The 26,334-nt window shown below is 35.7% G+C and overlaps 1 protein-coding gene across 1 annotated transcript; it reads left to right on the forward strand.

Moving 5' to 3' along the window:
- Positions 1-25,499, forward strand: LOC110638335 (mediator of RNA polymerase II transcription subunit 25). Its single transcript, XM_058140195.1, has 15 exons — positions 1-345; positions 1,740-1,770; positions 2,253-2,316; positions 7,773-7,903; positions 8,542-8,751; positions 8,856-8,921; positions 11,173-11,383; positions 11,990-12,057; positions 12,159-12,992; positions 14,002-14,055; positions 14,214-14,242; positions 22,716-22,784; positions 22,887-22,971; positions 24,508-24,594; positions 24,789-25,499. Exons 1-15 carry the CDS (start codon positions 248-250, stop codon positions 25,296-25,298), a joined length of 2,547 nt encoding a protein of 848 aa, XP_057996178.1. The 5' UTR covers positions 1-247; the 3' UTR covers positions 25,299-25,499.
- Positions 25,500-26,334: the final 835 nt, after the last annotated feature.

The raw sequence follows: 26,334 nt of genomic DNA on the forward strand, positions 1-26,334 counted from the left end.
CTTTTCCATCGTCAAAGCTTCCCCCAAATTTGACCCGAGGAGAAACACCAGCCTCCAACACTATTGATTCTTATTTTGAACCTGGTGGCTGGTGTTGCTGGGAAACCAACGAATTAAAATTGAAAAGAGAAAAAGGAAATTGATTTATTTTTTAATTTCCTTTTTACGAGCGTAATCACATATCTACACTAGCTGAACAAAGAAGAGAACGCAAAGCTCTGATCTTCTCCTTTTTCAAGGCAGCCCTATGGCGGAGAAGCAGCTGGTCGTGGCCGTTGAAAGTTCTGCGGCCATGGGCCCCTTCTGGCAGACCATCTTTTCTGATTACCTTGAAAAGATCATCAGGTATTTTTGACGTGCTTGCTTGGTTCCTGTAAAAAATATGATCTTTTAGTTTACATTGTGAATATGACACTGGATAATTAGTTGTCCTTGTTTCTACGGCTATTTGATTACTGAACCAGTATTTAATATGTAGTATAATAGTGCTTATACAAAGTGAAATATGATAGGCTTTATCTTAATAGTTGTCCATCTATCAAGTAGATGGGCTTTATCTTAAAAGTTAAAACTAAAACATATATCAAGAAATAGATGGAGGTTTAAGGGTTATTGGTTCTTACAGGATGGGAACAACAGATGAGGCAATGAAGGTGTCCTAGAGGACTACTTGTATGGAAAAACAGTCTCTTTTTGTGAAAGCGATATGCATCAATTAGATACACTATGCATCTCTAGTGCATAACAATGGTGCAGTGCACACTGCAATTTACTCTTCTTTTAGTAATTTGGAAAAAAAAAAAAAGGGCAACTCATGGAGTTATCAAGGGATGCTTATGTCTAATACATTATAAAAATGGTGAAAAAGAGGTTGCATTACAAGATTTCAATTTTGTGATAGATGAGTTCTGGTGAGCATAAAAAATACCAATGTTTTGGAACAGTTTCTCCTGGTATGTAGATCATCATGGTATTTAGAATAGATGTGTGAACATGAACATTGTGATGCAGTACTGGAAGAAGCTTAAACTTAGGTATTATATTCATTGTAGAAAATACGAAGTTTAGAGTTATACCATTTGGGAATTCTATTATTATCATTCTATTGGGTTTATTATTATTTTTCTAGTTTGTTTTTATTTAGAATTCCTAATTACAATTTAATTAGGGTTTCTTGTTTAACGATTTGTTATCCTAGTAGTAATAGGATTAGTTATTTCCATATAACATATAAATGTGTGAAGGGAGGGGGGGGGGGGGGGGGGCGACATTGGTTTTACCCAAATTGTCCTTCATTATTTATAGCGTTTACAATTATGTTTTTTTGTTATTTAAATTAATTTTAGAGTTTATATAAATTTAAAATTCTTATAACTTAAAATTTAATTATCTATATAATTTTAGAGTTTATATAAATCCCCCTACCTTAAGTGGCACTTTATCTCATCACATAGGTGATGAGTTTCTGTCACCAGTAGTTCTTATTTTTGGGCCTTTTTTTTTCATATACAAAGTCCACCACCACTAAATTCAAATCCCTAATGGTTTTATATTTTGGTATAGCAACTTCAATAATTATGATGTAAGGTTCATAATGGGGTTGTTGGCCATCTTGAGAACTTCTTTGTTAGCATTTGATGGGATTAATATTAAATGGTATCAGCGTATGATTTTTTATTTCTGTTCTGGTCACATGTGTTTGGTCATATACGCTAATAACCCTTGATCACTATGTGCAGGTCCTTTTGTGGTGGTGACTTGACTGGGCAGGTAATCTATTTTCACCTTGATGGAGTTGTAACAATCTTAAATTCAATCAAACACTATGGCGGAAATGAGTGGTCAAATCATATATCTATTCCCTTAGAGAACTTCAATAGATTTAAGAATAGTTTGGCATCTCTTAAGCTTTCTAAAACTATGTTCTATCTCTAAGGGTCTTTTCTTGATTCTCTCTTCTTATCGTCTTTTGTTAGTTTTCTTCCATCCTAGTTTTAGCAAGGTTTGGTTTGAAATGTTGGTCTTACCTAGTAGACGTCCTCGAAGTATATATATATATATATATATATATATATATATATTTATATATATGCACACACACCATGCAAATAAATTACATAGATGGAATAGGAGATTTTACCACCATTTTATTTTATATGAATTCCTTTCTAAGCTTTAATTGCATGGTTATTGCCTTGTAAATGTTCATATGTTGTCATTTATGTGTTTAATTTTCTTTGTATGGGACACAGAAACCTTCACCTTCTAATGTGGAGCTCTCACTGGTCACATTTAATTCTCATGGATCTTATTCTGGTATGTCGTTTTCTTGATCCTTCTGATTCACCTTATGAAAATTATCTTTTGATTCATGGTAATATTGCATGTTGGCAACATCTACTTTTTTGGGGAATAAAATATAAAGAAGCATTTCTGCTTGCATTCATCTTTAATCTTCACTTGAAGCATTTGTTTGGCCTGCACAAGGTTTTTTAGGGCTTTGAAGAGTTGAAATAGGATTACCTTTTTTTTTTTGTTTGAGGAAAGAAATAGGATTACCTTGTTGATTTAGGATTAAGTTGTGAAACTAATTTCATTTTTGTAATTTTGGACTTTTCATCTGAGTCAAAGTTCTAAAGAACTTCTTGTGCACATGATGGCATGTACTTGATGTTTGTACATCAAACTTAAAGTTTTTGTACTTGTCTTTTGTTGGTGCCCAGTTTAAATTTTCCCACACAAACAGAATCCTGATAAATCGTGTAGAAAGAGATGATTCTTCTTAATATCAATTAATCTGTACATGGGTATATATATACAATTGATTCCTATAATTGTGTTCTACTAATTAGGAAGAAATCCTAAATAAGAATTCCTAAATAGGAATACAGAATACAAAATATACAGAGAAATAATATAATGATTGACTTTCCATAACACTCCCCCTCAAGTTGGAGCATAGATGTTAATCATGCCCAACTTGTTACAAATGTAGTCAATCCTAGCTCCATTCAGAGCTTTTGTGAAAATGTCTCCTAATTGCTCTCCAGTTTTGATATATCCTGTTGAGATGATCTGTTGTTGAATCTTTTCACGAATAAAGTGACAATCAATCTCAATATGTTTGGTCCGCTCATGAAATACCGGATTAGAAGCAATATGGAGAGCAGCTTGATTATCACACCATAATTTCGCAGGCAGGGCGGTCTTAAAACCTGTCTCATCTAGTAATTGAAGTATCCACATTACCTCACATACTGATTGTGCCATGGCTCTATATTCGGATTCAGCACTAGATCGAGAAACTACACTCTGCTTCTTGCTTCTCCAAGACACCAAATTTCCTCCAACAAAAACGCAATATCCAGTAGTTGATCTCCTGTCAACCTTAGATCCAGCCCAGTCGGCATCTGAAAAACATTCAACATTCAAATGCCCATGATTACCATATAACAAACCTCTTCCTGGAGCTCCCTTTAGATAACACAAGATTTGTCCCAAGGCTTCCCAATGAGCAATAGTTGGGAAGACATAAACTGACTTACCACACTAACAGCATAAGCAATATTAGGACGAGTGACTGTAAGGTAGTTCAATTTTCCTACCAATCTCCTGTATCTCTCTGGATCTTCAAACAACTCACTATCCCCTGCTAACGGTTGTAAACAACTCACTACAAGGCTTAGCACCTAATTTTCCTGTTTCTGTCAATAGATCGATGACATATTTTCTTTGAGACAAGAAAATACCCTTCTTACTTCTCATAACTTCAATACCCAAGAAATACTTTAATAATCCCAAGTCTTTGGTCTGAAACTGGGTTTGGAGGAAGGTTTTAAGAGATGAAATACCTGCAAAGTCACTCCCAGTGATGATAATGTCATCCACATAGACTACCAGGAGAATTAAACCAGCCTCAGATTGCCTATAAAATACTGAGTGATCACACTTATTCTTTTGCATACCAAATTCCTGTACTGCTTCACTGAATCTCCCAAACCAGGCCCTAGGACTTTGTTTCAAGCCATAAAGAGACTTCCGAAGCCTACAAACTTTACCCAACTCCCCCTGAGCAACAAACCCAGGTGGTTGCTCCATATACACCTCATCCTGAAGATCACCATGAAGGAAAGCATTCTTGATATCCAATTGGTGCAGGGGCCAATCATATGTAGCTGCTAAAGAGATAAACAAGCGATGCAGTAAGTTTAGCTACGGGAGAAAAAGTGTCGAATAATCAACCCCATATGTCCGAGCATATCCTTTTGCTACAAGGCGTGCTTTTAACCTAGCCACGTAACCATCGAGATTTACCTTTCAGTAAATACCCATTTGCAACCAATAGCTTTCTTACCGGTAGGCAAAGCAACAGTTCCCATGTACCATTAGCATCTAAAGCCTCCATTTCCTCTTTCATAGCGACACCGGCGGGATGAGACAATTGCCTCTGTGATATTAGAAATAGGAACAGAGTCTAAAGAAGTAACAAAACACCGAGAACAAGAAGACAAATGATTATAAGAAACAAAAGAAGGGATAGGGTAAGTACATGAACGTTTACCTTTACGAAAAGCAATGGGTAAGTCTAGATCAGAATCATGATCAGTATGAGGTACAGGATCTCCCGACGAAGTAGCTGGTGGAGGATCTGAGTCAGGAATCTCCAATCTCCTGGAATAAACATGAACAACGGGAGGTCGAGTAGGTCTAGAGACGGAAAGCAGTGTGAGAGAGGACTAGACATTGGTTGGACAGTATATATTAAGAGATCATCCTCCTCCCCCTGACTCTCATACACAGATGATTGAGGAAAAAATGGAGTGGACTCAAAAAATGTGACATCTGCAGAACCAAGATAACGATTAAGAGTAGGAGAGAAACAACGGTACCCTTTTTGGATCCGGGAGTACCCAAGGAAGACACATTTGAGAGACTTTGGATCCAATTTAGTAACCTGCGGACGAACATCACGCACAAAACAGGTACAACTAAAAATACGGAGTTCAACAGGGAACAAAGATTTTGTAGGGAACAAAGCAGTATAAGGAATATCCCTATTAAGGACAGAAGACGGCATACGATTGATCAAAAAACATGCCGTAGAAACTGCATCTGCCCAAAAGTGTTTAGGAACTTTCATCTGAAAAAGAAGAGCACGAGTTACCTCAAGAAGATGCCGATTTTTTCTTTCGGCCACGCCATTTTGGGATGGGGTATCCACACAGGAAGACTGATGAAGAATGCCATTTTGTGTCATATAAGACTGAAATTGTGCTGAAAAGTATTCTTTGGCATTGTCACTTCTTAATATGCGCACAGAAGTATTAAATTGAGTTTTGATTTCATTACAAAAGGCACAAAAGATAGAAAACAACTCAGAACGATTCTTCATTAAATATAACCAGGTAACACGAGAGTAATCATCAACAAAAGTAACAAAATAATGAAATCCAGTTTTAGAAGTAATGAACAAGGACCCCAAACATCGAATGAACTAACTCAAAAGAGGATGAAGCCCGTTTATTGACTTTAGACACGAAGGCAAACGATGATGTTTTGCAACCGACATGACTCACATTCTAGTCTTGATAAATCTGGCCCGAGGATACAACTTCTTCATGGTAGACAAAGAAGGATGGCCCAATCTACAATGAGCTTCAAGAGGTGTTAAGGTCCTGGAGCAAACAAGCGATCGCGGTACATGATTTTCCAGAATGTAGAGACCACCTGACTCACGTCCTCTACCAATAATCTGCCGTCGTAAGATCACGAAATAAACACGGTCGGGAAAAAGGAAAGCGAACAATTTAAGGTACGAGTAAGTTTACTAATGAAAGTAGATTAAAGAGAAATTTGGTAGACACAAAGCAGATGACAAAGAAATTGTGAAGTCGGATTGGCGATTCAGAACCCATGACACAAGAAGTAGAACCATCGGCTAAAGTAATGAGAGGAAGTGAGATTAGGTCAAGCGGATAGAAGACTAGAATTACTGTCATGTGATCTGTTGCACCAGAATCAATAACCCATTTGGATGAGAAAACACAAGGCATGTAGTGGATTTACGACTCGTGATCGCGATGTGAGAGGCTGGTAGGCTTTAGAGATGCCTGATACTGGGAAAACTGTGCAAAATCCTCTGCAGATACCAAAACAGTTTTCTCAAAGGAAGATACTGTAGAATCCTCTGTTGCCATATTTGCCATCTGTGATCGCTGATTTTTCCTCTGAAGTTGCGGACAATTATATTTTGTATGGCCAGGCTCATGGCAATAATAACAAATGACTCCTCTTGAGTCCTGATTAGAACTAGCCTCTCCATTACGCTGATTACTTCTGTTGCCTATAATTCCTCCTCTACTTCCTCTTCTATTACCCTATTGTCCATTTGGATTACGGCTAATAAGAGCACTACTGGCAGGCTGTGACGATTGGGTACTCTCTGTACGAAGGACCCGTGTGAACGTTTCATGCAAAGAGGAAATCTCAGAACTGGAGAGAATATGAGATTTAGCAGTCTCATACTCTGAAGGAAGGCCTGCAAGAAAACTCATAACAGCTAGTTGCTCCCGTTGGGCCTACTGAACTTTCACATCAGAACTAAAAGGCAACAATACATTAAGTTCCTCATATACCCGTTTAAAATCCATAAAATAAGCCGTGAGAGACTTATTCTCTTTCTCAGCATGGTAGAATGCCTTACAAACATCATAAATACGGGAGATATTCCCTTTACCAGAATACAGAAAATCTAAGTAATCCATCAATTCCTTAACAAATTCACAGTGATTAATTAAAGTAATTACCTCACTGTGAATCGAGTTCTGAAGCTGCAAAAACAACCGAGCATCCTCCCTTAGCCAAGTTTGTTGTGTATCATCAGTAGGTGGATTTTTAGTAAAGTGATCATCCTTATCAATGCTACGCAAATAGACCCTAACAGTCTTACTCCACTCCAGGTAATTCGAACCATTAAGTTTGTGTTCTGTGATCTTAGTCATCACCGGAATCACATCAGAAATAACATTCTTATTGGCTACCATTTGTTGAGACAGAAAACTAACCGAAACGATAATCCAAAGTGCTTACAGTAGCAAAATAACCCAAAATCACAAATCAAGCAAATACCGAAATAGGATCTGAGAGCCAAACCTCAGAAATCCTTTAATGGTGTACTGGATCAGGCAACAGCACACAGTGGTGGAATAAGGGGATTGAGGCGACGCTGGCGATGTTGATCGAAGTCGAAAAGGCCGGTCGGCGGCCAAGGTCTCTCCTGAGCTGGGTGGTGAGAACAAATAGTCACCCTAGATAGATGACCTGCTCTGATACCATGTAGAAAGAGATGATTCTCCTTAATATCAATTAATCTGTACATGGGTATATATATACAATTGATTCCTATAATTGTGTTCTACTAATTAGGAAGAAATCCTAAATAAGAATTCCTAAATAGGAATACAGAATACAAAATATACAGAGAAATAATATAATGATTGACTTTCCATAACAAATCGCAATAATTTTGAACATACTTTCCATAATCTCCTTTGGATTGAAAATTTTAGACAGTAAATGAAAAAAATGTTAGATTACCATTACATATTTTGAAAATACTGTGAGCTTGGATTGCATTGATATTGCAACATGTTGGATCTGTAATTGTTCCTTAATATATGTCATAGTGGTGTGAAATCTAAATCTCGATTTTGCTCTGCTTTACTTGGCTAATGAACAAAGTGCAATTCTCTTTTTTATTATTCTTCATTTAGCTTGCTTAGTGCAACGGACTGGCTGGACAAGAGATGTTGACATCTTTTTACAATGGTTAGCGGCCATTCCTTTTGCTGGAGGTGGCTTCAATGACGCTGCAATTGCAGAAGGTCTTTCTGAAGCTTTAATGGTATGAAGTGTTTCATTCTATATTTTAGTGTTTTGAGTTCTTTCCTCTTTTAATTCCTATATAAATTCATTTCTCTTCCTATGGTGATGGTATAGCTATTGCAATTTCTTTGCTTTCCTTTAAGGAGGAAAAGCTCAACTCAACTAAGTATTAGTCCCAATTTATTTTGAGTCAGTTATATGGATCATTTAATTTCATTCTACTTATCTTATCAGTACATTAATAGATGTATCTAATGCTACTAAAGCCTTTTTCAATGTTTTGACTAAAATCAGCCTAGTTATAACCTTCATCTCCTTCGCTCTTGTAATTAATATATATGGTTGGTTTTCTGTATTGTTGTTGTTGGTCTACCCTAAGCATGCCTCAATATTTCGATCACTCTCCTCTTATCTTAATGGATGTGACTTGCGAGCTCTTTGTTGATTGTTCTATTAGACTTAATGCGTACATGGTTTGGGAAAGAGGTTTTGGAAGTTCTTTGGTTGTCGTTATCTTTACTGCTATTAATCATTGATTGTAAAGTTGCATAGAAGTTGATTTGAAAAAAGGGTTTAGCAATAGACAACAAGTTAGATTTAATAACTTTATTATTTTCTCAGGTTTGCCTTTTTTTTTTTTTTTTTTACTTTGTTCAGATGTTCCCTTATGCTCCAAATGGAAGCCAATCTCAACAAAATATAGATGGACAAAGGCATTGTGTTCTTATTGCAGCAAGTAACCCTTATCCCTTGCCAACGCCAGTCTATCGACCACAAATACAAAATTTGGAGCAGAGTGAAAATATTGATCAACAAACAGAAAGTCGCTTATCTGACTCAGAGACAGTTGCGAAATCATTTCCTCAAGTATGCTTATATTGTTTTCTTGGACTCTTGGTTAATTTACTAGTGCTAACTTCTCTCTTGAATGTTGCTCACCATCTGGTCACTGACCCTAGTTTGCATTACAGTGCTCTGTTTCTCTGTCTGTCATTTGTCCAAAACAGCTATCAAAAATTAGAGCAATCTACAATGCGGTAAGAATGTTGATCTCTCTTTATCTCTCTCTTGCTTTCTCATGGTGATGGGGTTGTAAATTAGCCAAGCCTTGAGTAGTGACTTGGCTTGACTCGTTTGCTTTAATACGAGTTCAAGCATGATTTTGAGGCTTGTTTGCTAAACATGACAAGTTTGAGCTCATTAATACTTAGCTCATTTAAGGTCACAAGTTGACTCATGAGTCAACTCATTTCTAAACCCATGAACTAGCTCGTTTATAGTCTCGTGAGTCTGATTGTTAATTAATATATTATTATATATTAAATTATATATATTGATTTTATTGGGGGGGGGGGGGATATATTATTATTATTATTATTATTGAACCATTATAAGTAGGGATGAGCAGTTTTTAGTTACTGAACCAATTTGGTCTATTCAGTTTAGTTAGTAGGCTTAGTTGGCTCGGTTAAGCTAGTTATTTTTTAGAATTTCAGTTTTTTGGTTTGATTCGGTTATTTTGCCATATTTTTAAAGTTTACTCTTTTGTCTAGCCCATTAGCTATACCCAGAACTTACCATTTGAAGGCCCAAGCTTTTTAGAAATCCCATACTTAAACCAAACCAAAAAAATAAAGGCGAGCCAAACAACAAATTTTGGTTTAGTTTGGTTGTATCTCACTAGTTGGTTGGTTTGGTTAGTCGTAATAGGCTATTTGGTTTTCCTGGTTTGGTTTGAAACAGAATCAACTGAATGCTCTCTCCTAATTACAAAGCAATTAAATTATTAATATAAATTATTAATAATATAATTATAAAATTAAAATTATGTTTAGATTGTATAACTATATGAGATATAATGGTATGGTAACAACTATTTTTTAATTTAAAAATTATTTATAATGCAATTAGATAATATTTTGTGACTGATGTTTTGTAAATCTAACTCGGTCATTGAACTGATGAAGGTGAAGGGCTAAAGGTTTAAGGTTCAATTGGGGTTGAACCAATATATTATTAAATAAATATTGTAAAATTATAAAATTAATAATAATGCTTTATTACAATTAATATTTTTATATATTTTATATATAATTATTAAAATAAATTTAGTTATGTTTTAATATGTAAATATTTTTTAAAAATTATTTTTAATTAGAATTTAAAAATATGTTTTGTTATTTATATAAAGAAATACTTAAGATTAAAATTTTTATAATAACTAATTTATTTATATCATTGAACAAATTAATGAACTAAGATATTAGGTGTAAAATGTAATTAGTAATAATATTTTAAAAACTAATCCTTTTATAACTTTATTAAGAACACAATACAATGAATTAAAATTAATTGAATTCTATGAAACTTAAAACTTATATAAAGTAATAAATTATATACCTTATTAACATACAAGTAAAAAGAATTAAAAACTTAATCAAGTTAATGATTAAATGAAACTTCACAATAAAAAACGAATTAGAACCATTTTAATAATTTATATAATATTAAATTTATATTTCTTGTATTATAATTGATTAATATTAATTGCAAATATAAATATATTAATAATTTAAATACTAAAAAATAAAAATTATAAATCCATGTGCAAGAACATGGGCATTTAGCTAATACTGATTAAGGGTGGGTTATGGTCTAACAATGAAATAATTTTATCTTGAGCCTAAGCCTATCCAATTAATTACCTGAGTTTGAGCTTGGCTCATCTATTGCATAGATGAGCCTAAGATGAGCCGAGCTCAAGTTTTATAAATCAAACAAGCTGAGCTCAAGCTTAAATATTTAAACTTGAATCGAGCTAAACCTTTGAAAAGAAAATGACAAGCCGAGTTTGAGCTGTTCAAAGCGCCACACTACTTGTTTACACCCCTACAACTGGGTTGTTAATTTGTATTATTCAGCATGCATGAAGATCTTGTCTAGTGTAGTTAGCGTCTCAATCGGGCTTCTCTTTGTTAACTCATTACTCTTTTAGCGTGGTCAACATTACAACATTACTCATGTGACCTCTGACCACAGACTTGAGGATTCAACTGTTTGAATTTTGTGGAATTCTGGTAATGGATTCTTACATAGATGAAAGCACCGACTAAAACATAAACTTGTTTTTAAACAATGGACTTATAAAAGGATAAAGAAAAAGGGGGGACCAAGTATTGCATATAACGCTGTCATATGCACTTATTATTTGTGAAATTCATGGAGATTACTAATGTTCTGCTCATTGATGACTGGGCATCCTAATGATGCATCACTTTGTCAATGCAGGGAAAACGCAACATCCGAGCAGCAGATCCAATAGTTGACAATGTTAAAAATCCTCATTTTCTTGTTCTAATCTCTGAGAACTTCATGGAGGCGCGTGCTTCTTTAAGTCGTCCTGGAGTTGCAAATCTACCTTCTAATCAGAGTCCTGTAAAAGTGGACGTCGCTTCAGTTACTTCTGCTGCAGCTCCAGCTCCACCTTCAATACCATCAGGTTGTTTATGCAATTGTATCTACTTCTCAATTATTATTTTGATCGACTCTTTGCATGATTTGTTCATTTTCTCTTCTTAAACACATCATCTACCTTGATTTTATGTAAGAAATAATGGGAAAAAAACAGCTTTAATTAGCACTCTCATCATGCACTATTGTTTAGCCCCGTTTAAACTTGAACTTTGTTTAGTCAGTAGCCTTAAAAATAGAGCATTTAGCTACTGAATACAAACTTTGGTCTTTGTGACTTGAGACATTGTTTGGCTGTTGTAGTTGCGGAGGCTGTCAGCTTGTTATCCATTAAATTTTGAGCCGTTGACATTGAAAGAAATACTATCAAACATCCTATCATAATTTGATCAAGTTGTAAGAAATTGAATGGGCTTTCCTCCGAAATTTGTACTGCAAGATGATATCCTGTCAGTGCTGATCTGTAAATTGCAATTTGAAATGTTGACCATAGAATGAGTATTTTTCTAAGGCATTTAGGTTATATTTGTCGGCTCATTAGATTACTGCCAATTTCAAATTCATGCTTTGATATTCTGCCAGGTTGATGCCTCCTGGTTTATTGCTTGATGCCTAACTTGTTTTTAAATTTTAGTGAATGGATCTATCTTGAACCGGCCACCAATTTCAGTTGCAAATGTTCCCACTGCAACTGTAAAAGTTGTAAGTATAATTATCCTCTGTTCTAATTTTCTTGTCTTATTATTGGGAAATGGTTGCTTCTATAGTGGCCTTGCTTATAAATTCATAACTTATGTGTGCAGGAACCAACCACTGTAACTTCCATTGCACCTGGACCTGCTTTTTCACATATTCCATCTGCGCGTCCCACTTCTCAAGCAGTTCCAAGTTTGCAGACATCTTCACCGCCTACAAGTACTCAAGAAATGATTGCAAGTGGTGAAAATGTGCCAGACTTAAAACCAAGTGTCAGTGGGATGCCACAGTCTGTACGTCCTGTGCCTCCTGGTGCAGCGAATGTTAGCATACTGAATAATCTCTCTCAAGCACGCCAAGTGATGAACTCTGCTGCTTTAACTGGAGGAACTACGATCGGCCTTCAATCAATGAATCAGACTCCTGTTGCCATGCATATGTCAAATATGATATCCAGTGGCATGGCTTCTTCTGTGCCTCCTGCTCAAAATGTTTTTTCATCTGGACAACCTGGTATTAGTTCAATAACAGGATCAGGAACAACTCAAATTGCATCAAACTCTGGTCTTGGTTCATTCACTTCTGCAACTTCTAACATATCTGGGAACTCAAATCTTGGAATTTCACAACCCATGGGTAACCTTCAAGGAGCTGTTAGCATTGGTCCATCGGTACCAGGCATGAGCCAAGGAAATCTTTCAGGAGCACAAATGGTGCAAAGTGGAATTAGCATGAATCAGAATATGATGAGTGGTCTTGGTCCGTCGGGTGTCTCTTCTGGAAGCAGCACGATGATTCCAACTCCAGGAATGCCTCAACAAGCACAAAGTGGGATGCAGACTGTTGGTGTGAATAACAACTCAGCAGCTAATATGCCATTGCCACAGCAGACAACAAGTGCTTTGCAATCAGCACAATCCAAATATGTCAAAGTCTGGGAGGTTAGTCATGATGCAATTTTGTTAAAGATTTACAATGGATATGCCAAATTCTGATGGCAGTGTTCCAATTTTTTATCCTCAAATCAAGGATGGTGTCAGGCCTTTTGGCATGTTTACTCCTCCATATTTGAAAAAGTTTTCACTTTCTTGCTATACTAGACTATTGAATTTGGGCATGCCACGTGATATCTCTCTTATACTTTGTCATACAGTATCTAACAAATTTGTTTGCTCACATATGTTTAACAAAATATTCTGCAGGCAGCCTACTAAGCTGTCCTGAGCTTGTGGTCAGGTGGAGAAGGGGTAGGTGGAGTTAGGATTGTACCTAGTATTGGAACTTATCAAACCCTCCTCCCCCATCATTCCCCCACACCCCCCCAAAAAAAATAAATGAATAAATAAAAAAATAAAAGATCTATGAGTTTTACATTTTTAGAATAAGGAGTGAATTCAGTCCTATGTGAAAAAAAAAAAAAAACACACTATGCCTCTTTAAGATTTAGTATAATCCCTTCTGCATTCCTGTTAATACTGTCTTGCATTCTTTTGGAAATACCAAGACATCCTTGACCTAAAGCTAATGGGAGAAATTGCTAATGCTCCACTTAAAATAACCTCCTTCATTAAGTTGATGACATGCCTACACAACCTTAGCTTTTCTACTTTCCCCAACTGATCTCACTCAAAATTACAGAGGCTCTTGGAGATTTCTCACAGATTATAGTCCTCATTAATTGTTCCCAATCAGAACCTATTAGTATACATTTTCCTTGGTAACAGTGCCTTCAAAACTCCTCTGTGTTAGTAAAAGCTAAAATGACCTAAAATGCAATGGGCCAATTTGACCATGTGTTGAACAGTATCTTCTAGACTCTGGTTTGTATTGTTGTTTGTAATATCCTGTCAAAAATTTTCATCAATCATTGGTGAGGATTTTGAACCTAATTGCTCTACATCACTGCAAGTATTGTACTAGTGAAATACTTAACGCTGAACTTTCATGTAGGGAAATTTGTCTGGGCAGCGTCAAGGACAGCCTGTCTTTATCACCAGATTGGAAGTAAGTCTGAAACACCTGATAAATATTCATAATATGCCTCTTTATGATTATAGTTATTGCATTATGCTGCTTTATTACTTCTTTATTGTTACCATTTTATGTACTCCAGCATTTCTTTGCTTTATGCATGAACCTTATGCCTGATTTATTTGTTACAGGGTTATAGGAGTGCTGTGGCTCCTGAGGAGTAAGTTTGGAATTATAAACTAACTTCTACTAAAAATGGACTTGTATAGAAATTTTTGTCCTTAAAGTTGCTTTTACAACTTGGATTTTCATTGTTGAGACCAATATATTAGTTAGGCTTATTGGACAAAAAGATCTAAAACTTTTAGACTTTTCTTGATTGTTGCCAAAACTTTATTTTGTGTCTTGTAGCCAAAATTTAAGTAGTTGTCACAATAGTAGTTAAAAGGACTAAATTAAATTTAAGAAAGTAATGGTAAATTAAAATATGGTCCCTAATATTTTATTTAATTAACAAAATAGTCCATTAATTTAAATTTTATATTTAAATATTTTTATTTATAATATAAAATATATTTATAATATAAAATATATTTTAATTCTTTTTTAATTGAAATTTTATACTAAATTTTTTTTATTGATTAAAATATATTTTAATATAATAAGCAATTCGAAAATTACATAATAATAAAGTAATTATAAAATAATCACAGTGTAAAATTCTTTTCCAGTTGTCAATCACGAAAAGTAATCACATTTCTACAACTTGTTTTTCTCCTACTTCTACTTGTCTCTATGGATGGTTTTTCTTTAACTTAATGTAGAAAGAGATGATTCTCCTTGATTTCAATTAATCTGTACATGAGTATATATATACAATTGATTCCTATAATTGTGTTCTACTAATTAAGAAGAAATCCTAAATAGGAATACAGAATACAGAATATACAGAGAAATAATATAGTGATTCACTTTCCATAACACTCCTTCTCAAGTTGGAGCATAGATGTTAATCATGCCCAACTAGTTACAAATGTAGTCAATCCTAGCTCCATTGAGAGCTTTTGTGAAAATATCTCCTAACTACTCTCCAGTTTTGAGATGATCTGTTGTTGAATTTTTTCATGAACAAAGTGACAATCAATCTCAATATGTTTGGTCCGCTCATGAAACACTGGATTAGTAGCAATATAGAGAGCAGCTTGATTATCACACCACAATTTCGCAAGCAGGGAGGTTTTAAAACCTGTCTCATCTAGTAATTGAAGTATTCACATTACCTCACATACTGATTGTGGCATGGCTCTGTATTCTGATTTAGCACTAGATCGAAAAACTACACTCTGCTTCTTGCTTCTCCAAAACATCAAATTTCCTCCAACAAAAACGCAATATTCAGTAGTTGACCTTTTGTCAACCTTAGATCCAGCCCAGTCGGCATCTGAAAAAATTCAATATTCAAATGCCCATGATTACTATATAACAAACTTCTTCCTAGAGCGCCCTTTAGATAACATAAGATTTGTCCCAAGGCTTCCCAATGAATAATAGTTGAGGAAGATATAAACTGACTTAGCACACTAACGGCATAAGCAATGTCAGGACGAGTGACTGTAAGGTAGTTCAATTTTTCTACTAATCTCCTGTATCTCTCTGGATCTTCAAATAACTCACTATCCCCTGCTAACAGTATAGTTGTAAATTTGGAGTCATTGATGCACTGCAAGGCTTAGCACCTAATTTTCCTATCTCTATCAATAGATCGAGGACATACTTTCTTTGAGACAAGAAAATACCCTTCTTATTTCTTATAACTTCAATACCCAAGAAATACTTTAACAATCCCAAGTCTTTGGTCTGAAACTGAGTTTGGAGGAAGGTTTTAAGAGATGAAATGCCTGCAGAGTCACTCTCAATAATGACAATGTCATGCACATAGACAACCAGGAGAATTAGACCAGCCTCAGATTGCCTATAAATAACTGAGTGATCACACTTACTCTTTTGCATACCAAATTCTTATACTGCTTCAATGAATCTCCTAAACCAGGCCCTAGGACTTTGTTTTAAGCCACAAAGAGACTTCCGAAGCCTACAAACTTTACCTAACTCTCTCTGAGCAACAAACCCAGGTGGTTGCTCCATTTACACCTTCTCCTGAAGATCATCATGAAGGAAAGCATTCTTGATATCCAATTGGTGCAGGAGCCAATCATATGTAGTTGCTAAAGAGATAAACAAGCGAACAGAAGTAAGTTTAGCTACAGGAGAAAAAGTGTCAGAGTAATCAACCCCATATGTTTGAGCATATCCTTTTGCCACAAGGCGTGCTTTTAACCTAGCCACAGAACCATCAGGATTTACCTTTACTGTAAATACCCATTTGCAATCAATAGCTTTCTTACCAGTAGGCAAAGGCAACAGTTCCCATGTACCATTAGCATTTAATGCTTCCATTTCCTCTTTCATAGTAGCACACCAGCCAGGATGAGACAGTGCTCACCAACAGTATTAGGGATAGGAACAGAGTCTAAAGAAGTAACAGAATAATGAGAACAATAAGACAATTGATTATAAGAAACAAAAGAAGAGATAGGGTAAGTGCATGAACGCTTACCTTTACGAAGAGCAATGGGTAAGTTTAGGTCAGAATCATGATCAGTATGAGGTACAAGATCTCTCAACGAAGTAGCTGGTGGAGGATCCGAGTCAGGAATCTCCAATCTCCTGGAATAAACATGAACAACGGGAGGTCGAGTAGGTCTAGAGACAGAAGGAACAGGCTGTGGAAGAGGACTAGACATTGGTTGGACAGTATATATTAAGAGATCATCCTCCTCCCCCCGACTCTCATACATAGATGATTGAGGAAAGAATGGAATGGATTCAAAAAATGTGACATCTGCAGAAACAAGATAACGATTAAGAGTAGGAAAGAAACAACGGTACCCTTTTTGGAGTCGGGAGTACCCAAGGAAGACACATTTGAGAGATTTCGGATCCAATTTAGTAACTTGTGGATGAACATCACGCACAAAATAGGTACAACAAAAAATACAGGGGGTCAATAGAGAACAAATATTTTGTAGGAAACAAAGCAGTATAAGGAATATCCCCATTAAGGATAGAAGATGACATACGATTGATAAAAAAATGTCGTAGAAATTGCATCCGCCCAAAAGTGTTTAGGAACTTTCATATGAAAAAAAAGAGCATGAGTTACCTCAAGAAGATGCCGATTTTTTTTTTCGGCTATGCCATTTTGAGATGGGGTATCAACACTGGAAGACTGATGAAGAATGCCATTTTGTGTCATATAAGACTGAAATTGTGCTGAAAAATATTCTTTGACATTGTCACTTCTTAATATGCGCACAGAAATATTAAATTGAGTTTTGATTTCATTACAAAAGGCACAAAAGATAGCAAATAATTCAGAACGATTCTTCATTAAATATAACTAGGTAACACAAGAGTAATCATCAACAAAAGTAACAAAATAACGAAATCCAGTTTTAGAAGTAACAGAACAAAGACCCTAAACATCAGAATAAACTAACTCAAAAGGGGATGAAACCCGTTTGTTGACTCTAGACATAGAAGGAAAACGATGATGTTTTGCAAACTGACACGACTCACATTCTAGTACTGATAAAGACTGAAATTGAGGACTCAACTTCTTCATGGTAGACGAAGAAGGATGTCCCAATCTACAATGAGCTTCAAGAGGTGTTAAGGTACCGGAGCAAACAAGCGACTGCGGTACATAATTTTCCAGTATGTAGAGACCACCTGACTCACGTCCTCTACCAATAATCTGCTTCGTCGTAAGATCCTAAAACAAACACTGGTCAGTAAAAAAGGAAACAGAATAATTTAAGGTATGAATAAGTTTATTAATAGAAAGTAGATTAAAAGAGAATTTTGGTAGACATAAAACAGATAAAGAAATTGACGAAATTGGATTTGCAGTTCCAGAATCCATGACACAAGAAGTAGAACCATAAGCTAAAGTAACAGTAGAGAAAGTGAGATTAGATTGAAAAGCAGATAGAAGACTAGAATTACCTGTCATGTGATCTGTCGCACCAGAATCAATAACCCATTTGGATGAGGAAGACACAAAGCATGTAGTGGATTTACCTGACTCAGCGATCGCAGTGATAGGGGAACTGGTAGGCTTTAGAGATGCCTGATACTGAGAAAACTGTGTAAAATCCTCTGCAGATACCAAAACAGTTTTATCAGAGGAAGATACTGTAGAATCCTCTGCTGCTATATTTGCCATTTGTGATCACTGATTTTTCCTTTGAAGTTGCGGACAATTATATTTTATATGGCCAGGCTCATGGCAATAATAACAAATGACTCCTCTTGAGTCCTGATTAGAACTAGCCTCCCTATTACGCTGATTATCTCTGTTGCCTGTAATTCCTCCTCTACTTCGTATTCTATTACCCTGTTGTTCATTTGGATTATGGCTAATAAGAGTACTACTGTCAGGCTGTGAAGATTGAGTACTCTCTGTACGAAGGACCCGTGTGAACGTTTCATGCAAAGAGAAAATCTCAAAACTGAAGAGAATCTGAGATTTAGCAGTTTCATACTCCGAAGGAAGGCCTGCAAGAAAACTCATAACAGCCAGTTGCTCCCATTGGGGCTGCTAAACTTTCACATCAGAACTAAAAGGCAACAATACATTAAGTTCCTTATATACCCGTTTAAAATCCATAAAATAAGCCGTGAGAAACTTATCCTCTTTCTCAGCACAGTAGAATGCCTTACAAACATCATAAATACGGGAGATATTCTTTTTACCAGAATACAAAAAATCTAAGTAATTCATCAATTCCTTAACAAATTCACAGTGGTTAATTAAACTAATTATCTCACTGTGAATCGAGTTCTGAAGCTGCAATAACAATTGAGCATCTTCCCTTAGCCAATTTTGCCATGTATCATCAGTAGGTGGGTCTTTAGTAAGGTGATCATCCTTATCAATGCTACGCAAATAGACCCTAACAGTCTTACTCCCCTCCAGGTAATTCGAACTATTAAGTTTGTGTTCTGTGATCTTAGTCATCACCAGAATCATATCGGAAATAACATTTTTATTGTCTGCCATTTGTTGAGACAAAGAAAACTAACTGAAACGCTAATCCAAAGTGCTGACAGCTTTAAAATAACCAAAAATCACAAATCAAGCAAATACCGAAATAGGATCTGAGAGCCAAACCTCAGAAGTCCTTTAATGGTGTACTGGATCAGGCAACAACACACAACACACGGTAGTGGAATGAGGGGGTTGAGGCGACGCCGGTGATGTTGATCGAAGTCGAAACGGTCGGCGGACGCGCCTCCACACGCCGGCGAGCGAAGAAACGGCGAGAACCTGAGTTAGGCACGTGAGCCTCACGCGCTTGGATTTCGGTGGCCGGTCGGCGGCCAAGGTCTCTCCTGAGCTGGGTGGTGAGAACAAATAGTCACCCTAGATAGATGACATGCTCTGATACCATGTAGAAAGAGATGATTTTCCTTGATTTCAATTAATCTGTACATGGGTATATATGTACAATTGATTTCTATAATTGTGTTCTACTAATTAGGAAGAAGTCCTAAATAAGAAATCCTACATAGGAATACAGAATACAGAATATACAGAGAAATAATATAGTGATTGACTTTCCATAACACTTCCCATGGAATCTCCAAAGCGTGATGTGTTTTATTACCTGGGACACATTCCTCAAGCTCTTCATCTTTATCCATAGCAAAAGAAAATTCGATTAAAGTTTCTAATTCAAATTCTTCAAGCTTAGGCTCTTCCACTTCAAGTTGCTTTGTTGAGTCCCGAAGCTCCCTTTGTTTTTTGCTTTTTCATTTTTCAACTGCTAAGGGCTTGGTTGGACCTTCTGTTGGCAATGTTGTTTATGCTGGAATAAAATTTGCTCATAATATAGAGGAAAAAAAAAAAAATTCTTGTTTCATCAAATACTTCATCATAAACCATGTACAGATTAGTCCTTTCTCTTCCACACGCGTGTCTTCTCCTGTCACCATCATACTGTTGATGTCTATTGAACCAGATGGGCTCATAGTTATCTTCTTCCTCCAAATCTTCAACATAGATAAGATTGCCCATGTGTAGGAATTGATCGATAAAAAGGGTCACCATGAGCTATACCATCTCCTATCTTTCCTTTGTCAACCCAATTACTTTTTGTTTCAGTTCTTAAAGCACCAAGACAATCTGCAATTTCTTCAAAGCATCTCTCAAAGCGTCTCTTATGCGCTCGAATCTGACATTCATCTATTGCTCTACATGTCACTCCCATCCTTGCAACATTTTGTTCCTATGGTAAATGGCTTTAGTTCCCTGATCATCACCGCAATAACTAAATATAATCGCCTCCTCCATCAAGGTAAGCCATCTCGATGGGGGCGATTTTCCCATCCTAATAACACATTATGCAGTGTGAATCTCACAAAGAACACACACTCACAATACTCAAAGTATTGGAGAGAAATTCTCAATAGAATTTTATTAATCGAAACTCAAAAACTAAAAATACATAGAATATATTATATTGGGCTATTTATAGAGATTTAATTATCGACACCTAATAGGAAGTTGTGGGAGAGAGTTGTGGAGCATCGACTACGTCATGATACTTCTATCTCTCTTAATCAATTTGGTTTCATGCCCGGTCGTTCAACTATGGAAGCGATCTTTCTCATTAGAAGCTTGATGGAGAAATATAGAGATGTGAAGAAAGATCTACACATGGTTTTTATTGATTTGGAGAAGGCTTATGATAGTGTTCCAAGAGAGGTTTTATGGAATGTGTTAGAACAAAAGAGGGTATCTATTAGGTACATACAAGTATTGAAAGATATGTATGAAGGAGCAACTACTATTGTGCGCACAGTGGGAGGGGACACAAGAGATTTTCCGATCTCAATTGGATTACACCAAGGATCAGCCATAAGCCCTTACCTTTTTACATTAGTTTTAGATGAATTGACGAAACATATACAAGAGAGTATTCCTTGGTGCATGATGTTTGCGGATGATATTGTTCTGATAGATGAGACATGAGAAGGAGTCAATAGAAAGCTAGAACTTTGGAGAAGTACTCTAGAGTCAAAGGGTTTTAAGTTAAGTAGAACGAAGACAGAATACATGCATTGCAAGTTCAGTGAAGGCCAAACTGGTGATAGGGAAGGAGTTAGTTTGAATGGAGTGGTACTGTTACAAAGTAATCACTTTAAATATCTAGGTTCAGTCCTTCAAGTAGATGGGGGATGTGAGGAGGATGTTAGTCATAGGATTAAAGCCGGATGGTTGAAGTGGAGACGTGCCACGGGAGTTTTATGTGATCGTAAGATTCCCAATAAATTGAAAGGAAACCGTACAGCCATACGATCGGCTATGTTATATGATAGTGAGTGTTGGGCACTGAAAGAGTCGTATGCATCTAAGATAAGAGTTGCAGAGATGAGAATGTTAAGGTGGATGAGTGGCCATACTAGACTAGATAAAGTCCATAATGAGAGTATTAGAGAAAAGGTAGGAGTGGTGCCAATTGAAGATAAGTTGAGAGAAGGGAGATTGAGGTGGTTTGGTCATGTGAAGCGTAGACATACGGAGGCTCCAGTTAGACAAGTAGAGCACATTAGGTTAGAGGAGAGAAAGAAAAAAAGGGGTAAACCTAAATTGACTTGGAGGAGAGTAGTACAACATGACTTAGAAGCATTACACATTTTTGAGGATTTAACCCAAAATCGTTCAGAGTGGAAAAAGAGAATCCATATAGCCGATCCCAAATTTTTGGGATAAAGGCTTAGTTGAGTTGAGTTGAGTTGAGTTGAGTTGAGTTGAAGTAGGAAATTTAAATAACCATAGTTGTCAAATCGAGAATCAACATCTTTATTTTGTGAGTCAAGAATGGAATTGAACCGTAAGATTTGATAAATATTCTTAAAATTAATTAAAAATGATATATGTTCTAAAGTAAGTGAAAAAAAAAATACAATGACATAGGTTGATAAATATAGAATTATCATTTAGTTAATGAGAAGGATGCATTATAATAGAACAAAATATTCTTGTTATATCATGTGGTTTTATGTTGTAAAATATGAACTCGACTTGTAGACAATGATTATCATTGTGCATATAGTGAAAATCCCATTTAATTTTGAACAATAATTAAATAATAAAAAATAGTGAATTAAATTAAGAGGCTAGAATATATTAATAAAATAGAAGTGCTCAAAATTCTTTGACGTTTTAGGTGTCTATGTGACCTGTATTACATGAGGTTGATAGCCACTTTATAGCTTCATAGTACACCTTTATTATTATAATAATTATTGTTAGCAAATACTATTACAACTAAAGAGCTACAACACTCAACTTATAGTGGATGACCTTATTGTGTATGAACTTAAATCAAAAGTCATAAGTGCAGAATCCTTTCAAACCTACCATTCATCTTCCTTCTGAACACCATAATGAACAGTGTGGCAAGGTTCATTCTGTATTGGGTTATGTTTGTGTATCCCTTCACTTTCATACTTGTTTAACTGTTTTGAATTCCTTTGCGGCGAGCTCGCACAATATGCTAACCTATGTACACGGGAGAAATAAATATTCAAATGGTTGATGAGTTCTCTGGTGTGCTTCTCAGCCTTGCTTCAAACTGGCCACCAACAATGCAAATAGTTCGGCTGATATCTCAGGACCACATGAATAACAAGTAATCACCATATTCCTGTCTGTCTTGCATTTCTTTATTCAATTGTGTCTATATAGATTTGTTGTATATCTGATCCTTTCTGATATTCTCTTATTTATATAGGCAGTATGTTGGAAAGGCTGATTTTCTAGTATTTCGGGCAATGAATCAGCATGGGTTTCTTGGACAACTGCAAGAAAAGAAGCTTGTAAGTTGTCGGAGTGCTTAGATCTCTTTTACCCCTCCTGGGCCACGCAATAGCCTAGTTTCTTAGATTATTATATTTTCTCAATTTTTTTTTTACAGTTGTTTGAAGCCATACTTCACTTTTCCCTTCTACAATCATCATTAACTTTAGTTGTGTCATTTTCATGAAAGAATTTGGAATTATAATGTTCTGTTTAGCTTATTACAATTCCATTAAAGACTCAACTTGTTCTAGTGACTTGGAATCAAAGGATAACAACATTAATAATGGATGGATTTTGTATGATATTAGTGTTTATAAATAACTAGATCAGTGGAGTGGTATTAGGGAATTGTCTCAAATTCTTTACTCTCTCATGTTCCAGTAATGGTTGTAATGACCATGACTGCCTTTCTCCACCTTTTTATCCTCTTTTCCTTTTTTATTTGTCTTTGAAAAGTGTTTGTTAGTCTTGTCTGTGGATGGAGAGAGCTGGTATGGCTTGGGAACTCATCTTGTGCGACTTGCAAAATAATGAGGCTTGGACAAAGGCATTTTTCCCTTGGCAGGTTGCACCTTGCCTATCATTTTTTAGGGGTATGGACTTGGGATTTTGAACTTTGGACCGGCTCACTTGGCTGTATAATGTTACAACAAAATAATTAAGTTATAATAAACTATACGGGGCCAGGGCAAAAGTCTAAGCCTGCTTCACTTGGCTATTTGTAGAGCTGGGCTTCAGTTTATGTCAAGCCCATTTCTGGCTTGTGCAAGCCAATGAGTGTGTCTAGGGTGATCAAGACGAGTAGTTAATGCAAAGGCATAATCTGCTGTCTTGTTCTGATAATTTCTGCATTTTGGCTTTATTTTTCAACAAGGAATCCTTAGCGGGTTAAATTTTTTGTGTGCTACTTTATAGGGTGAATGCTCAGACAAGCATGAAAATTGCTGCTGTTATATTCTAGCATGGATGAACTGAGAATCCTGGGGATAGAGGGACATCCTTTGCCTAGTTTTTCGCAGGTTTAAAATCTGTTTATCTAGTTAGTTGAGCTAAATAAGAGGAGCCATTTATTCTTATAATACACTATTGCATATACTTCTGCTATTACTTTAGTGTTGAAATAACTTGAGGTAAATCATCACATAAATCCTAAACTTGGATGCTCTTTGCAAATTTGGCCAAAACCTCATAAATAAATTGTGTCCACAACTTCCTTTATTGCAATTAATCCCCTTGAGGCTTGTTTTTGACTTCTTGTAGTAATTCCAATTTTGCAACTCACTATGGAAGTCGTGGTCTAAATTTGTTATTTCCAAATTTTTGGCAAGTTGCATAAAAACCAAAGGCCAGGATGTATTGATACTGCCCAATGTTCTAAGAAAAAGATAAAATGAACCTTGTGAAACTAATACTCAAGTTCCAGTAATTGTTTCGTGACCCTTTTATTTAGTTTTAGTTATGTCAATCTTGTTTCCTGTTTTGTGTGAAAACATGGACTTCATATTTATTTACTGGACTTTTCTTGTGTTTAATGCCAATCTTAATTTCCCAAGTGTGCAGTCATCCAATTGCCATCACAGACATTACTGCTTTCTGTTTCAGACAAAGCCTTCCGCTTGATAGGGATGCTCTTTCCTGGGGTAAGATGTTCTACACCTTTTCCCATATCTGCAGGATTGATAAGTTCTTCTAAAATTTACAGAAGTTACAGCCTATATTTGGAGCTTTTTTTTTTTTTCAGTGTGCTTCATTCTTATTAGGTATAATGAGCATGCAAAAATATGTAGCCAGTGAATATGACATTTTAATTTACCTAATATTTATGTGGAACCAGGATATGGTTGTGTTTAAGCCTCAAATATCCAGTCAGCAGCAACAAATGCAGCAGCAGCATCACCAGCAGATGCCACCACAGCAGCATCCACAGCTACAGCAGCAACAGCTTCCACAGCTGCAACAGCAACAACAAGTTCCACAGCTACAGCAGCAACAGCAACTTCCACAGCTGCAACATCAGCAACAGCATCCCCAGTTGCAGCAACAGCAACAACTCTCACAGCTTCAACAACAACAACAACAACAACAGCTTCAACAGCAGCAGCAGCAGCTTCCACAGTTGCAGCAGCAGCTTCAGCCGTTGCAGCCGCAGCAGCAGCTTCAGCCGTTGCAGCAGCAGCAGCAGCTTCCGCAGTTGCAGCAGCAACTTCCACAGCAGCAACAATTGGTTGGGACGGGAATGGGTCAGGCATACGTTCAAGGTCCAGGACGGTCACAATTAGTTTCTCAGGGACAAGTTTCATCACAAGGGCCAACAAACATGCCTGGAGGTGGCTTTATGAGTTAAAAAGAAAATCAATAAATTGGGAGCAGAATACATCAGTGTATTTTAAAAAAAAAAAAAAACCACCTGAGCAATTTTATTGCCTGTTGGATCTAGACTAGTAATTTTATCAACAGGGTTTAAAATCAATTTATGGTTGCATGTAAAATAATGATATTATCGAATCAGGCCTTCCTCTCTATTTATAAGCAAACACCTTGTGCATATGATCTGTCTTTTATCTTTTGTTTAGTAATTTCGTCTCTTAATGTGGAGAAATTCAGATAACTTAGGTAGCATGAATGATATTGTCTATAAACGATCATCTTTATGCAGCTTTGCAACGCAGTAATCGTTGGGATTAAAAGATGGGAGTCAGAGGGCTTCTCTTGAACTGAATATAAGCACTGAATGGTTATTATTCCTTTATATTAAGCAATCATTTAATTAGTGAATGGCAGACATATAGTAATTTTTATGTATTTAATTACATATATGAAATGTTTAAATATAATATTAGAGATATATTAGTGTCAAATCGTATAAAATAAAATGATAACTTACAAATTATTTGTATGATAAATTTATATACTTATTCCAATCTTATATAAATACGTGTAAAAGTATTTATAGATGTGTATGTCATGTAATCTTCGTTATGATTTTATTATTAAATAGCTTATTAATTTAGAAAATAATTTCTTAATCTAATTCTACAATTTTTTTTTTATTTATTGAATTATAATTTATTAGTTAGATATTAAATTTGACAAATAATATTTAACTAATAAATTTGATTATGTTTGATCATTGGTAAAATATGTATTAAAATTTTATATTTATAATTTATCTAAATTTTCAATGCTCTTGTTAATTAAAATTTAATTTTATTATAAAATATTAATCTTAAATTCATGGAATTAATATAAAAGATGTATATCCTTAAAATTATTACAAAGAAATTTAGTTTTATTACAAAAAATTTAATTCGAAAATACGTAAAGGAACAGTCCATATACACAAATGCACTGTGTTGCGAACAGCCCTTTTTCCAGATTTG

The sequence above is a fragment of the Hevea brasiliensis genome, chromosome 17 (genome assembly GCF_030052815.1).
Source record: "Hevea brasiliensis isolate MT/VB/25A 57/8 chromosome 17, ASM3005281v1, whole genome shotgun sequence".
Lineage (NCBI taxonomy): Eukaryota > Viridiplantae > Streptophyta > Magnoliopsida > Malpighiales > Euphorbiaceae > Hevea > Hevea brasiliensis.